The sequence below is a fragment of the Leuciscus leuciscus genome (genome assembly GCF_965113295.1).
Source record: "Leuciscus leuciscus genome assembly, chromosome: 22".
Taxonomy (NCBI): domain Eukaryota; kingdom Metazoa; phylum Chordata; class Actinopteri; order Cypriniformes; family Leuciscidae; genus Leuciscus; species Leuciscus leuciscus.
The window spans coordinates 12,855,011-12,871,188 of NC_138746.1; the positions used below are offsets into that span (position 1 = coordinate 12,855,011).

The following is a 16,178-nucleotide window of genomic DNA, read 5'->3' on the forward strand; positions in this document are numbered from 1 at the left end:
AGTAGAGGCTGGGATGGGGAACGGCTAAAGCCCTGCCCACTCACTCTGCTCCTATTGGCTGAGTTTTATGGGCAGGCTTGTGAGGCAGAGCACAGCTGACAACCGGCCCCCTCCTCCGGCTCTTCTTCTTGCTTCTGTTCCTCAGATTCCACCTCCCGCTTCCATTCTATCCGTTCAGTCCTTTTCAGACTTCCTTCTTCCTCATTCTCCCTCATTCTCAGCCACTTTGAATGAAAGAAAATGGGGATTTAACTTAGAGGCACGTAGAGCACGTCCCCAATGTGTCACATACTCAAAGCCATTCAAAATAACTGGATTTGGGTGGAGAAGCAAAAATGCTGAGTAATGCTACAGCCCAAGTCATATCAGCAAACACGTGTGTGTGTTTCCTGTTTCTACTGTTCAGTGGCAGGACCGTTATGAAGACTGGATGTGTGAAGCTGGAGGAAATAAGGAGACTCGTGATTTGTAATTTCGGGGGGAGTCAGTCAAATGGATGGCAACAAAAAACATCAGTGAAATGCCCACCATAAAATGTGTGAACAGCTGAGGAGGATTAAATATTTACATTAGAAAACAAGAGAGGATCTGCATAACATGTTGATGTAAACGCACAATGCAAAGTAAATGAATTCCTTGTCTTACATTATCCATGTCATTATGTGATTTAACGGTCATTTAAAACGTTCATTACAATGACTGAGGCTTTAAAATGCTTATTTTGTGTTACATTGTTTTGAATATTCTTCACAAACTCTTGTGGTTGCATACATTTGTTAATTTTCTGAAAAGAACATAAATCAACAAAAAAAAAAACGACTTTAAGCTTTAGACATAAATGGTAGGCCATGTCAAAATAACTTTATAAAATGTTTCAAATTTAAATATATATATATAAAAAAATATAAATATATATTTAAATAAAAAATTAAATTAATAAAACAGTTGGCACCATTTTATATGTGCTGGGTAGTAAATGCTTATTTATTAAAATAAATAAAACAATTGATACCCTTTTATATATGCTGGATATTAAAAAATGATGATGTGATAATTAAAAATTACCCTTTGATAGGATATTAAATATATATGTATTAATAAAATACATACATAAAATGTGGTACCCTAATGTGTGATACTCTAACTGGGTATATTGAATGCTGATGTAATTATACATTTAAAAAATAATGGAAAATCACTACTCTTTGATGTGCTTTACATTAAATGCTGATGTAAGACAGTAGCTAAGTTTTAAATGTGATTTTAGCCCTAGTGGAGCTGTTGTAGTTACATAGAGCTTATTTTACAGTCTCAAAGAGGAATGTCACGGAGGGAATTTGAGGTAATTGCGAGTGAGGTGATGCTAACACAGGCCAGACGAGATTATTGTGGGTCGTGCTCCAAGGCACGCGCCATCCTCCCCCTTCTCAGAAGCACGTGAATGTGAGAGCGTAACATCCTCTTTCTGAGCAGAGCCAATCAGAGCAGAAATTCACTGAGATGCGTCACAGGAGCAACGCAAATGACAGATTTTGCTACATTCATATATTTTAGCTCATATTAGAGCACATATCCAATACTTTACCGAACTGTGTTATATTGTGATTTATTATGACAGATAAAACACACCAAGGTCCTTCATGACAATAATACTTGGAGGTGCGTGCCTTAAAGATAAGTTTTCCTGGAAGAGAGCTGTTCATATTTTACAGGATATTCATCTTACTGGCAAAGAATGTCACTATATTTTTTTATTACACATTCAAATGTCTCCCATTCATTTACAAGGGAACAACGTCCAGCCAGTAAAGTACTTTGCATTTTGGAGCAATGACATCATTTCCTGGTAGATTTACTCACTGTGCTGGGAGTGTTTGTGTGTTTACTTAGCGTATGTTACAGCGGAAATATGAAATATAATAAATAATGTCTGACATATTCACAAATGACCTACCCCGTAGGTACAACAATCTTTGACTGCTGAATGTCCGTGCATGAATAAGCAGTCATAAAGGGAGATACCATGACAGAGCTCAGATTTGTTCAAGGACAGAGAGCTTAACCAATATAACAGTATAATATAATATCCATTTTTTGTTCTTTAATATTTAGATGATTCCTCATCAGGAGTGGTTGATCCAGATCAGTAAAAGAAGAGTTTCATAAGTCAGTTCATCTCATTTTCTTTGTTTTTAGGTTTTGCTTGGAAAAACCAGTATCTAAAAATAGAAGATATACATTATTTATACATAGTATTTTTACTAGTATTTTGAGTTATGACTGACCTTTCAGAATGCATTTAACTTTTTTACAATAATAATAATAATGATGATTTTTCTTAAAATATGACATTGAAGTAGTAAGATTGACTGCTGAGATTAGCTGAAAATGATTTAATAATCAGCATAAAGTGTGATTTGCTTTGTTAGACAGTCCCTTGGAGCTATAATGGTGAAGTGATATGCATCATTAGTGACATTTTAGTGCAAAAAATGTTAATCTCGACATTTAACAGCTGCTTTCTAAAATGCTTTTAGAAGTAGGATAATTATACCATATCCTTAGCAGAAAATGCAGTTGAACAGGAAAAAGCTGAACGTCTGGTCTTTTTTTATATACTGGAGCATAACACATCCCCCTACCAAGGGTCAAAGAAATTATCTTGATTTACACTAACATAAAATGCATTTGGCCTAAAAGTAATTGTCAGGAATTTGCCTGTGAACATGGATACATGATTTGTGATTTTACTGTATACATATATATGTCAGGATTGACAAATAAACAATTTGTGTAATGTACAACTCAACACTATGTTAACACAGGGCTTTTGCTGAAATTTACAGGGCCTGGGATAACTTTAAGGAAACAAACTGTACAAAATATTCTCTAAACAGCTATTTTACCTGCTCAGATGCAGGATGTAGAAAGTTTCAGTCACCTTCACTTTCCTTAACTGAAGGCAGGTAGGTTACTCTAAAAAGTGTGAGAGAGAATCTCTGTCAGCTGAACTAGTTGGCTCCTTGAGATCAAGTTGGATTAAATATGTGCTCTTACATAACACAACAATGCCACCACACGAGAAGAGTCCAGTCGGATTGTTTCTGAACTTGTCCTTTTGATATTTTACTTAGCCTATTGATGTGGAACAAATTGTCAAATTAAATTCTTGCATCAAGTTAATGTACAGAGGTCAACTGCATATTGCTTGAGAGACAATATGAAACAGCACGCCATTATTTTATTAAGATTGCTAGTAATGTTACCAGAGAAACCTCTCTTTCATTTTTATTTTGCTTAACTTAGCATTTTACCCTTAGGTGACTTATAAATTGCACTTAGTTAGCCAACTTAGCTAACCTAAGAAGTGTACACTTACAAGACTGTAATTACATGTGTAGATGTGTGCATGCTATGTGCAGGTATAGTGACGTGCTGGTGTGCATGGCAACTAGCTCTAGCCTAGCCTAGTTCAGCTGAGAAGCTATAGCTAGCATTTGCGGGAAGGATTACGATGAGTAAACTTTTCCCTTCCTGCTCCATGAGGATTTGTGAGCAAGAGCTGGCCTGATTTAACTGCATCATTAAATCCCCTGGAAGCTTAAATTAGCGAACACAAAAGGGAAATGTGCTAATGTTGTTACCCCACATGGATCTATTAAATCACCTTTTGAAAATCTGTCAAATAGATTTCAATCCTACATAGTGATATGTTTCCAAAGAACGTAACTAAAAATTACATACTATGTAGTGTTTTTACAACTTTGCTGTTGTCAATAAAGCAAAAATTTGTTACAATATCGTCTACTTAAAGGGATAGTTCACCCAAAAATTTAAATTATGTAATTTACTCAACCCTCATTTTCCAAAACCCATATGATTTTCTTTCTTTGTGGAACACAAAAGAAGAAACTTTGAAGAATATTCACTACCGTTCAAAAGTTTGGGGTCAGTACGATTTTTAATGTTTTTGAAAAAAAAGGTCTCTTATGATCACGATTTATTTGATCGAAAAATCCACAGTAATATTGTGAAATATTATTACAATTTAAATTCTCTATTTTAATATATTTTAAAATGTAATTTAATCCTGTGATGGTAAAGCTGAATTTTCAGCATCATTACTGCTGTCTTCAGTGTCACATGATCCTTCGGAAATCATTCTAATATGCTGATTTGTGCTCAAGAAACTTTCTTATTATAATTAATGTTAAAAACAGTTGTGCTGCTTAATATTTTTGTAGAAACTGAAAAAATTTTTCAGGATTATTTGATAAATAGAAAGTTCAAAGAACAGATCTTATTTGAAATAGAAATCTTTTACAACATCATAAATGTCACTTTTGATAAATTTAATGCATCCTTTCTAAATAAAAGTATTAATTTCTAAAATCTCATAATTCACAATCTAAAAAAAAAAAAAAAACTTTTTTCTAATTTGGCTCTACTAGTCCAGTACAGTACAGTACAGTATCAGTTCCTAATTTAATTTGGGTGTTTGGTCTCCAAGCTTCCCAGACCGCATCACAGAGCACTAGAGCAACATACGGTCATGACATTCCATCGCACACAGCCACCGCCCCCTTTAGTTTGGCCTCTGTGAGTCTTTCACTCTGACTGCCCATGCAAACTGCTCACTGAGTCCGAACAAAAGGACAACAAGAAAAAAAGCCTTCAAAGAGCCAATGTACAGTGAGAGTGAAACCATGCTGAACACAGTGGATGTGAAAGCAATGTTTATTGCACTAATTAATACATTAAAAATAACAATAACAAAAAAGTAATAAATGAACATCTCTGTCAATGTCCCTGAATGCACTTATTTTGATATGCAAAAAATAGATACAATTTCATATGCAAGCAGCAAAGTGTGATTTCATTATGATTTTCATCATTTGATAAATCTATATAAATTACTTATAGAAACCCTGTACTCTTAAAACCACAAAAGCAGCCCTCTGAGGAACCCAGTCCGAGCGTCTAGTGAGGTTCTTGTTTCTCACTATGATGCTGCCGTGCTACAGCTGTGATCAGGGCCGCCCCTTTCCCACTGCCATCCTCTGATAGGATAAAATCCACCTTACAATTGGGAGCGAGCTCTCTGACAGTGTCCTTTAAGATGGTGGAGAAGCTGTCACGAAAAGCGACATGTCAAGATTAGGATATGAATCAAACACTGATCAAATGCAAGTAAATGTTCTGCTAATTTTTACTTACTGTGGATGTAGCTTGTATAGGGTGCCGTCCACTCCCACAGTAATCTCCAAATGCTCTAGTCCACGGTTCTCTCGGATTTTGTCTACAACAGCAGCCATTCCCGCTCCACAGAGCTGGGCAGCCCGGCGGGAAACGGCTCCACACACTTCCTTCACAATAATACTGTCATCACATGTGCTGTCCAAGCCCAGATGCTGCAGAATGCACCTCACTTGCAGTAGTGCCAAACGGTCACTAAGTAAATGGAAGAAGCCAAAGCATGAGTCACATTAAGTGCATTATATTATATTTATTCAATAACTTCTAGTTAGAATTTTTTTTGAAATGCCTATTATTAAAGGTGCTCAGTATTTTTTTTCCCCCTCATTAAACAACCTGATGAAGCGTACATGGATAAATATGTTACAGAGTTCACCTTTAATATGAGGTTTTGGTAAAGTTAAAAACAACAGTAGATGCCAAAATATTTGGGAAGCTGAGCTCAGTCATGTGACCAATATATTCGATTGGCCTATATGTCAGAGACGGTTAATGTACCTCTCAATCTGTGAGAGGAACTTGGTCTCAAAGATGCCTTTGGTCTTCAGTCTCTCTGTGATGCGTCCACGAAACAGAAGACCACGTTTGGTGAGATCAATGAGAATCTGCCTTACAATCTCTCCCAAATACATTCCACTGGTCATCTTTTCAAACCTGTAAATGAGAGGATAACACATTAGATTATATTTGGAAAACTTGACACATTAGCATAGCTTTTTTATTTTATATAAATACTTCTTCCTCCTCTTCTTCTTCTTCTTAATAATATTAATAGCAATAATAAATTATTATTTATTTTTATAAAAATATTATTTAAAATCAATAAATAAACTATAATATTCTCAAAGCCACTTATTTTTGCTTTTTTTGCTGTTCATTACAACAGGTTGCCAGCACTGTTCCTATGCTTTGAGAAAATCTTTATAGTATACTGCCTCCATGTGGACAAATGCAGAAAACCTGCATTGGATTTGTCTTTCACAACTTTCACTGTCTAAATCGTCTAAAAAATGGTAATCTTTACCTTTGTTTTCCTGCATTGAGTGAGCCTTCGTCCACCTCTCGGTCATATCTGGTACGGATGTCCTCAATATTATCATTTTCTCCAAATCCACCCCACTCAGTGTTTATACACATCTGCCCTTCATCACCCTCCACAAACTCGATGTTCTTCATCTCCTCCATGTAACACACATTGCTGCCCGTTCCTGCAGAGTTAAGATTCATACGTGTTGACATGCTGAATACTGTAATGCTGCGCATGCTTGCGCGTGTTGGTTTATAATAAGCAGTGAGGTTGTCAGTTAAAATACAGCTTCACTGAAATACCACAGAAACACCACAGAAATACATTAATACTTACCAGCAATAAGACCAATCTGACATTTAGGGTCCTCGTATGCACATGTCATCATTGTGCCAACTGTGTCATTCACAATAGCAACGATATCGAGGTCAAATTCCTAAAAGAACAAATTAAATCATAACCACGCCAAAACAAACATCAGTAGCTCAAAATAGTTTCATTCAAATAAGAGGATTATAAGCTACAATATAGTTATTTACGCAAAAATATAAGCAATGAAGCCTGAATACTCTTATTATATGACAATAGAACATTAATATTGATGATGGTGCTTCTCTGTAAGTGGATGAGTGTGTCATCTGCAAAAACTACGTGATGTTTGCTTTCCCCTCACGTTTCGTCTTTTGATGGCCTCTCTCAGCATATCCACAATATCATAGCCCTCACAATCTGTCGCTTTGAAGCCTTTCGTCCAGCAGACCAAATCTCCCTAAACAAGTAGATGATGAAAATGGCAACGACTATTAATAAAGAGTAGCATTTGTCTGTGCTTTAAGTTTGTTTTAAGTTGTTTAAAGGGTTAGTTCAATCAAAAATTCTGTCATTAATTACTCGCCCTCATGTCGTTTCAAACCCATAAGACTTTTGTTCATCTTCAGAACACAAATGAAGATCTTTTTGATGAAATCTGAGAGCTGTCTGTCCCTCTGTTGACAGCTACACAACTACGACTTTGATGCTTCAAAAAGTAATTATACAAACTTCGTAAAACGAATCCATATGAATTGTGCGGTTTAGTCCAAATTTTCTGAAGAGACACGATCGCTTTATTAAGTCATTAATGACAACATTTTTGGGTGAACTAACCCTTTAAACCTCGTTGTGATAATTATATTGACAATTGAAGTGACCTCTGATAATCCAAGGTAGATGCTTTTTTACCTTATCAATACCTGTCTGACTGCATGGGAAAGAGAAGGTAAAGCCAAGAGGCAAACGAGTGTTCTTTATTCCCATATAGTCCAAGAAATCCGAGATACACTGAACTATGTGGTCAAACAACTGGAGGGGGAAAAAATCAAAAAAATGTAATCAGCTTAAAATGTCTTGTGAATGTTGTACTGATCATTTTTTGCACTCTCTATAGTACATTGATGTTAAAGGACAAGTTCGGTATTTTACACTTAAAGCCCTGTTTTCAGATCGTTTCTGATGAAATAGAATGGTTAAGATTGAAATTTGGACGAATGCTGCTGGCCCGAGAATTTTCGGTTTCTGTGGTGTAAAATACTGAACTTGTCCTTTAAATATGTAATACTAATGTATTAATTTGCACCAAAATGATTATGTTTTTTGTTCATAGTGCTTCACCTCCTCTCCTGTACCCTGCATGATCTCCAGTGGGATGGCATAAATCTTGTTGTACATCCGGACTGAATTCCGCATACCAGTTCGAATCTTAACCACCAACACACGGAAATTGGTTCCACCAAGATCCAAGGCAAGGTACTTTCCTCTTTCTGTGAAAGTAACAACATTCAGTGGCATAAAAAGTTTCTTAATTAGTCAATTAAAGGAGCTGTATGTAGTTTTCAGCGGCCTCCAGCGGTGATGTTTCAGATTGCAACCAATAAGTTTACAAGCGCGTGCTCTTGCGCGTGCGTGCTCGAATTTATGAGCGAGCAACGTCTGTGGGTATCGGCCAGACTGAGACGCAACACACCGGAGAAAGCATCCCACAACATGCTGGAAACTCAGGTAAACTCCCACTGCAACGTTACAATAATAGGCAAATTTTATCAGCTTGACATTGAACTAATGCTCCATGCTCGTACCATGATAACTGTATGGACCCCTATCAACCGTGCCGAATTTTGCCACTGCAAGCACCACTTCACATTTTCTTCAGGAAATGTACATTCTAGGTTTGTAGATAAGGTTTCTCCATGATTCAAATGCCCTGCCGATGTTGATCCTTGTTTTTTCACCCGAAGATCACCCGAAGTTCATCCGATTCACGTCTGGCCTTACGAGCTTCAGCAGAAAAAACTTTTTTGTTGTTTTTTATCAATATGTGGAGTTTGTGTTGGAGTCTGTGACGTGTTGTGCCGGGAGCAGGTCGTTTCTTAGTGTTATCAGACATGTCATAAGTTGCATAATTCATAAGTCCATGTCATAAGTTGCAGTGTCGTCGCTGTTGAGTGCAAAGTCAGTAGGCTAGACGAGGCGAGAGGCTCGGGGGCGAGCATGCAGGTGACGTCACTGTATTTCGCGGTTAATCTATGTATTGTAATCTATGTAATCTGACCCGGCACCTTCACATAAAAATAAGAATACTTGCTTTCAGAGGTAATAGCAAAACTCGCAAAGTGGATCATTTTAATGTGAGATTACAACCCCTTCACACACAGGCAATAAAAAAAGGATTCGTTTTAGTAGAAAAAATACATACAGCACCTTTAACATGTTCAGCCTTCAAATTTCAATTTAAGTTTCCTATTGATTATACAAATCAAATCAAAATAATAATAAAAAAAAGGTGTCCAACATCCCCTCAACCCAACATAGGACAAGAAGTTTGAAGAAGGAATGGATGTATAATATAATACAATATATAAAAGAGATAAAAATATCAATAGTGATAACAATAAATAATAACTCTGAATTCCCCAAAGATGTACTGTTTACACCATGATTGCTGTAAGTAGGCAGTTTCCCTTTACCTGTCCCATCTGGAGTCCTGTAAACATATGTGGGCAGCATTTTGACTGATGCGGTGGGATGGGAGTCTTTCTTCAAGCCTCGTTCCAACTCCACATGCATCTTCTTCTTCACTTCCTGGAGCTGTGTGGAGTTCAAGGCGAAGGCCGCAAGGGTATCGTCAATCTCCTTGCGTTGGGAAGCTAAACGCTGAGCCACTGCAGTCACCATGGCGGCACCTTTTGCACTGCCACTTTCAGACAGCACAAAACGGACATGACAGTCTGACACCAGATGGCGGACCACCTTGTGGAGCCTCTTGGGGTACCTTTAAAATACAGATACAAGTAGGCTATTAAACATTGTGGATACAAATTTTTATTTTTTTACTTCTTCCATCCAATTTCGTACTAAAAACCTCCTTGGGTTTTATGGGTGAAGGTGAACTGACGTACTGCGGATGTGTTCGGTAGACCGTCCCATCGACTCCTACAGTGGTCCGAAGGGTCTTCAGTTTCTTGTTTTCTCTGATCCGTGTCAAGATGGCAGCCAAAGCGGCAGCAACCAGATTAGCTGACCTGAAGGACACGATGGTGCAGACATGCTGGACAGCAATGCAGTCATCATCACTGGGATTAAGTCCCAGGTCTTCCAGGATCTCCCTGGTGTTCTCCAAACCGCCTTTATACCTGGAAACATTCTCAGTTAGAATATGTAAACCCCATCTACACCTGTGCCAGATTATCACAAACCACCAAAATCCAGATTAAGCCAGCATTTATGCTGAATCATGGTAGTGTTTTTAGCAGGGAAAATTCCTAATATTCTTAAATAATCACTAACTTAAAACCAATAGGTTGCCATAGGATTCCTCATAGCTAGACAAATTATATTTCTTATTTTAACCCATCTAATATCGGTTTATATTTGTGAGCATGTAATCTTACTGTTCAATCAAGCAGATATGATTGGTCTGGAATGTTCCTTTAGTCCTGAGAGCATCACTGATTTGGCCATGAAACAGTAGACCCCTTTTGGCCATCTTCAGCAGGATGAGTCTCACAAGCTCTCCCATGTACAACCCACTCACCATCTTTTCAAAACTAGTTACAAAGTTACAGAGTTAGATAATACATAGACTACAAAACTTGAAGAAAAAAAAGCTGTTAAATGCACACATCATTTGGGAATAACCTTCAGTAAGAGTGGAATAAATCAGAAATGGCCAAACGTTTTACTACGAAGGAAGGGTCAAAATCAAAACTTGATAGGTTGAAAGTAAATGTTGCCCTGATTTGGGCATCCCTGTGTTAAAGCAATCTAATGACTTGCCCATCAATAAGGACTTACAGCTGTTTTCCTGGATTAATTGAGGCGGCATCAATTTCACGGTCAAAACTTGTGATGAAATCATCAAGCGCACCATCATCTCCAAATGCCCCCCATTCAGTATTAATACACATCCTGCCTTCATCTCCTTCCACGAGATCAATGTGTCTGAGCTCCTCCATGTAACACGCATTAGTACCAGTACCTGCGGAAACAGATTGCAGCATTAAATCAAGCCTTTCATTTTCCTTATTACAAGAGACAGCTTCCTTGCCCTCTCACTTTTGCAGGATTCTTTTTAGGTCTTTTAGTTTGTTGTTGCTTATTTAGTTTTAGAGGTATTTTACATTATGAAGCAATACATATTTTGTGTGTTTATATTTCATTTTAAATCTATTGAAAGAAAATTGTCCAGTCCAAAAGTGTCCAATGAGGTCTTACCTATAATAACCCCCACCTCACAGTTCTGGTCATCATATCCACAGGTCATCATGGCTCCCACTGTGTCATTGACCATAGCCAGGACATCCACGTCAACATTCTTAACACACACACACACAATAAGTTTCACATTTTTCACAGCTGTGTTCTGAAGTAAAAGTTTGATGCAGGGTTTTTACGCAGTTTGGAAAAGTATGGAATTTGATTCGAGTAATTTGCAGGTCTGGATAAGTATGGAAAAAAGAAAACAGTGTATGGAAAAATGTTTGTTTTAACACTATTGCTCCTATGTTTTCTAGCAATAAAATTAAGATTTTCTAAAAAATGTTTTATAGTGATGGTTTAGTGATTGTCGAAAACGACTGAATGAATTTCAAGGCGCAAATTTTCATGTTTGTCTTTACTATAAGCAGGTCTCGTTTGAACCACACTAAACGAATGAAATGTGAGTCTGGAAAAACCCTGAGGAGCGGTCAAAATTACCGTTGCTCTGCAATTTTTCGCGGCCGAAATTCAGTTATTTTTAATAGGAATTCACGCGATCTGGAATTTCATGTGAGGGTGAAAGATTTCCACATGAAGATTTTCCAACAGCTTTAAGCGTCATGTGAATTTGCAGTGTTTGCAAATGGAAAGCTGCTTGGTTTGAAAGTGGCTGTGTGAGCTGTGCTTCATACATTGCTACACTATTGATAATAGACGATGGAACTTTGTTGCATGTGAAATTTTGCTAATGTGACCGTAACTTTAACTCAATTGCAAGTAGAAGTCATGAACACGAATCACCAATACCAACTGACTACTGTGTTATGACTTTTACCTGGAGTAGCACCAGTTGGTTTCTACTTTTGTTCATTGGAAATGATGAGCAAAGAAAATGGTATTCATACCCCAACTTTACGAATGGCTTTTCGTAATGACTGCACCACATTGGTCCCTTGAACACCTCTCAGCTTGAAATTCTTGGACCATGACAGTAAAACACCCTGTGTCAACACAGACAAAATGAGTCAGAGGAGATCAACTGATATGAATGTCTATTTCACTGGTTTATTGATAAAGAAAATCCACTCAATCTCTCAATGACTTGAGAACCATGATCCAATTAAAACGGTTCATGTTAAATTTTATATAAACATGTCAGAGTTTAGTTGTACCTCATCTATTTTGGACTGCGTACATGGGAAGGAGAAGGTGAAGCCCAGAGGTTTTCTTGTGTGGTTAATGTGGTGTTTCTCTAGAAAAGACTTCAAAGATTCTGCCACATGCTCAAAAAGCTGAAGAAAGAAAGAAAAGAGAGGCATTCAAAACATTTAATAAAAAGGTTTAAATATGACATTAGAATAATCTGCCCCCATTCATGTAATTATCTACAGTGACTTAGATCCTGAGATCAGCTGACGTTATAAATACTATCAACAATAAGAGAACTTACACCAAAGTTTATTCAGTCTTTTCTTGTTAACATCATAATCACAATCCAATGGAAACAATTTATAATCTGCAATGGATTCCTTATTGTTATAACTCATATTTGTGAAACAATAATCACCTCTGTTCCTCTGCCATTAAAGATCTCTTCAGGGATGGGAAAAGTTTCACTTTCCATCTGGACTTTCCCCTTCCCATCTTCTGAAACCTTCACCTGTAGTACTTTAAATTTTGAACCCCCCAGATCCAGTGCCAGAAACTCACCCTTCTCTGCAAGAGAAACATATGGAACAGAACAGATGTAAAGCTATCATGAACATTAACAGATTTGAATTATTTAATATTACTCAGATGCAGTGATTCTACAGATTTTTTTTTGGTGTGAACAATAGTACAATGAAGCGGCCATGTGTCATGTCAATGTACCCGAGCCATCGGGTGTTGAATAAACGTGGGTCGGGAGCATCTTCACTGCAGCCGTAGAGTTACTCTCATTTGACAGTCCTTTCTCCATCTCCAGCCGAAACCGAGATGATATGTCCACCAGCTGTTCATCTGACAGGCGCATGGCATACAGATATCGGTCTACCTGTTGAGAAACACAATTATTTTAAACACTCTCTTCTGTTGCCTGGCATCGTTCCATTTACATTTACATTTACATTTATTCATTTAGCTGACGCTTCTATCCAAAGCGACTTACAATTGCTATATATGTCAGAGGTCGCACGCCTCTGGAGCAACTAGGGGTTAAGTGTCTTGCTCAGGGACACATTGGTGTCTCACAGTGGATTCGAACCCGGGTCTCTCACACCAAAGGCATGTGTCTTATCCATTGCGCCACCACCCCACCCCACCCCACCCCACCCCACCCATTCCTTCACACTTTGTTATTACATACATTCAATGAAACAAAATACTGGGGAATAAGTGACTGAATAAAAGGGTAAACAAAACTGAGAAATAAAAATATTAAAAATGACTAACACATTTTGAACGATTGATAACATAAAAATCACCAAGCAAAAAATAATACTAATATTATCAGTGACGCATGCAATTATATGACACAGTGAAAGATAATGTAGGCGTGTTTCTTGAGATAAAAATTATACTGCTATAAAATAACAGACTCAACTATCCGTGAAGAATGTGGACATACATCTGATCCAAAGGCTTGCGCATGAAATTAGTTTTGCATACAAATTTTAACTGTCTCTATGGTGTTCTTTGTGAAACTAAGAGTTTATTTATATGCAGAACCTGTCAAAAAATTTGGAAACATAATTTTTTTTAATGTTTTTGAAAGAAGTCTCTTCTGCTCACCAAGGCTGCATTTATTTAATCAATGCAGTAAAAAACATAAAATTGAAAATATTATTAAAAATTAAAAGAACTGTTTTCTATTTTGAATATATTTTAAAATATAATTTATTCCTGTGATGGCAAATCAGAATTTTCGGCATCATTACTCCAGTCTTCAGTGTCACATGATCCTTCAGAAATCATTCTAATATGTTGATTTGGTGCTCAAGAAACATTTGTAGGTGGAAATGTAGGATTGTGCGAGTGAATGAACAGCAGTCTCTTCGACTCTTATTAACCACAACTTGAGCAAGGCAACTAGCCTCTAATCGCTCCCTGGGTGCGCAGCAGAAAAATGGCTGCTAACTTCTCTGGGTGTGTGTGTGTTCAATACTCACTGCTGTGTGTGTGCACTTGGATGGGTGAAATGCAGAGCACAAATTCCTAGTATACTGTAGGACACCATACCTGGCCACACATCACGTTACTTTACGGAAAATTTAATAATGTTCTCAAAACGTTATCACAAAACCTTTATTTATACATTGTAGATCCATTAGGAGCATTCAGAGAACATTCAAAAGTAACGTTCCCATAATGTTTGGTAAAATGGAATGTTCCCTTAACGTTTGTGTGTTAACACAAACCCAAGAAATTTTCAAAAACATTTAAAAAGAACATTCAGAAGTAACGTTTTCATTATTTAATGGGACCATTATCAAAAAGTTTTTAGAACATGTTTTGTTAGTTACAATAAAGCTTAAAAAGCATCCCAGGATGTACCTTTGCTCCCTATAATTCCCATCCTTCCATTTGTGTTATTTTATCGCTTTGATGACTTAGTAAAGTGCAAGTAGGTGTGTCCAACCCTTAACTGGAAATGTATAATAGATAACTTTATAGTAAACTATTGAAAGAATGGTGGATTAAATATAAAACAAAACATTAAAAAATATATATTTTTAAATAGCAAAAAAAGCCAATGACCAATAAGCTACAACAAAATAGTCAGTTTAAATTACAGCTCACAACAAGGTGTGAACTTTCATGGAGATGAAAATCAGTTCAATAAATGCAGATGAGGAGGTCAAGGTCCTTTCTTTCATGCTGTCTGTTATCTGCCCACAAAAGGCATGTGTGAGAAGAGTTAATGATTCCACAGGCCACAGTGAAATCACATTCATCATCAACACTAGGCAGAATCTGACAACACACTGACAGTGTCAGCGCAGAAAAACACAGAACATCACGGAGTGAATACATCTATACTTTATCAAGGAGTACAGGGCATTATTTTGTAGAAAATATCATATTCTGATGGAAAGTTTGTCTAAAACACATTTTAACAAGTATAGAGGTTTATGAACAGTTACCTTCTTGATCTGATCCTCCTGGAGCTTTGAGAAGTAAAATGACAGCAAATGGACCGCAAACATCTTGACTTCCTGAAGCAGGTGGTTTACCTCAGATAAAATGTGATTTATTATTGAAAAACAAAATGAATGACCAGATTTAAATGTGTACCTAAAATCCCCCTGAATCCTCAGGAGTGACTCTAGTATGACTGAGAAACTTTCTTATGAGCTTGTATTTCACTGATCCGGAGTCGCGTGCTTGCTTTCCCCTCCCCTTTCACGGCTAAATAATTAATAGCTAAGCCTCGTCCGGCCCCTCTGCTCTCCAGTCTCTCCTAGCAATGTGTTTGGATTCACTCCAAATAGCAGGAGCACCTTAAAACAATCATGAGCGAAACAATAGATCAAAAAGAGTCCTTTCTGTTTGGCTCGAGTTCAACATGTAAACTTCCTTCATAAGAAAGTGAAAGATACAGAGAGAAAAACATGTTAAATGCCTTATCTGCAGTCACCAGGACAGATCTGACAGGATCAATGAGAGGATATTTCTGCCCAGACGATACCAGGCCTTCTGTTTGTAACTGGAAGGTATTAAACATAACCTAAATGTGCTGAAGTTATAGCAACAATATTTTTTTTCTTTCTAAAACCAAAGGAAAATGTTCAAAGATTAAGATGTTGCTCAGGCGTTCAGCTAATGTGGTTACCATAGTAACAGACTGAGATTAACTGGGGCCTTTAGCAAACACTGAGCAAATTGATCTACCTAACATTTTGAACACTTCATTTCTTTCCCGAATCATTCATCCTGAAGAAATGACCCAGCATCACCTGCAAAATCATGCTATCAGCTGTTCCATTTTAGTGGATGGTTACAATGGTAAATGTATCAATTTGTAGACAAAACTGCCCTAATTGCCTAATTGTAATTTTCACAAATAGGGCACAAACAGTAGTCCCTTAAAGGTACTTAACTTAAAGGTATAGTTCACACAAAAATAAAAATTCTGTCATTATTTTCTCACCCTCAAGTTGTTCCAAACCTGTTTGAGTTT

The 16,178-nt window shown here is 37.1% G+C and overlaps 1 protein-coding gene across 1 annotated transcript; it reads right to left on the minus strand.

The window, feature by feature from the left end:
• Nucleotides 1-4,719: 4,719 nt before the first annotated feature.
• On the minus strand, nt 4,720-15,349 carry hkdc1 (hexokinase domain containing 1). Its single transcript, XM_082153536.1, has 18 exons — nt 15,142-15,349; nt 12,890-13,052; nt 12,585-12,733; nt 12,190-12,309; nt 11,923-12,018; nt 11,033-11,132; nt 10,613-10,796; nt 10,210-10,365; nt 9,718-9,951; nt 9,286-9,590; nt 7,934-8,082; nt 7,505-7,624; nt 6,957-7,052; nt 6,620-6,719; nt 6,281-6,464; nt 5,755-5,910; nt 5,218-5,451; nt 4,720-5,131 (listed from the first exon to the last, which is right to left on the minus strand). Exons 1-18 carry the CDS (start codon nt 15,202-15,204, stop codon nt 4,981-4,983), a joined length of 2,760 nt encoding a protein of 919 aa, XP_082009662.1. The 5' UTR covers nt 15,205-15,349; the 3' UTR covers nt 4,720-4,980.
• Between the last annotated feature and the right edge of the window lie 829 nt (nt 15,350-16,178).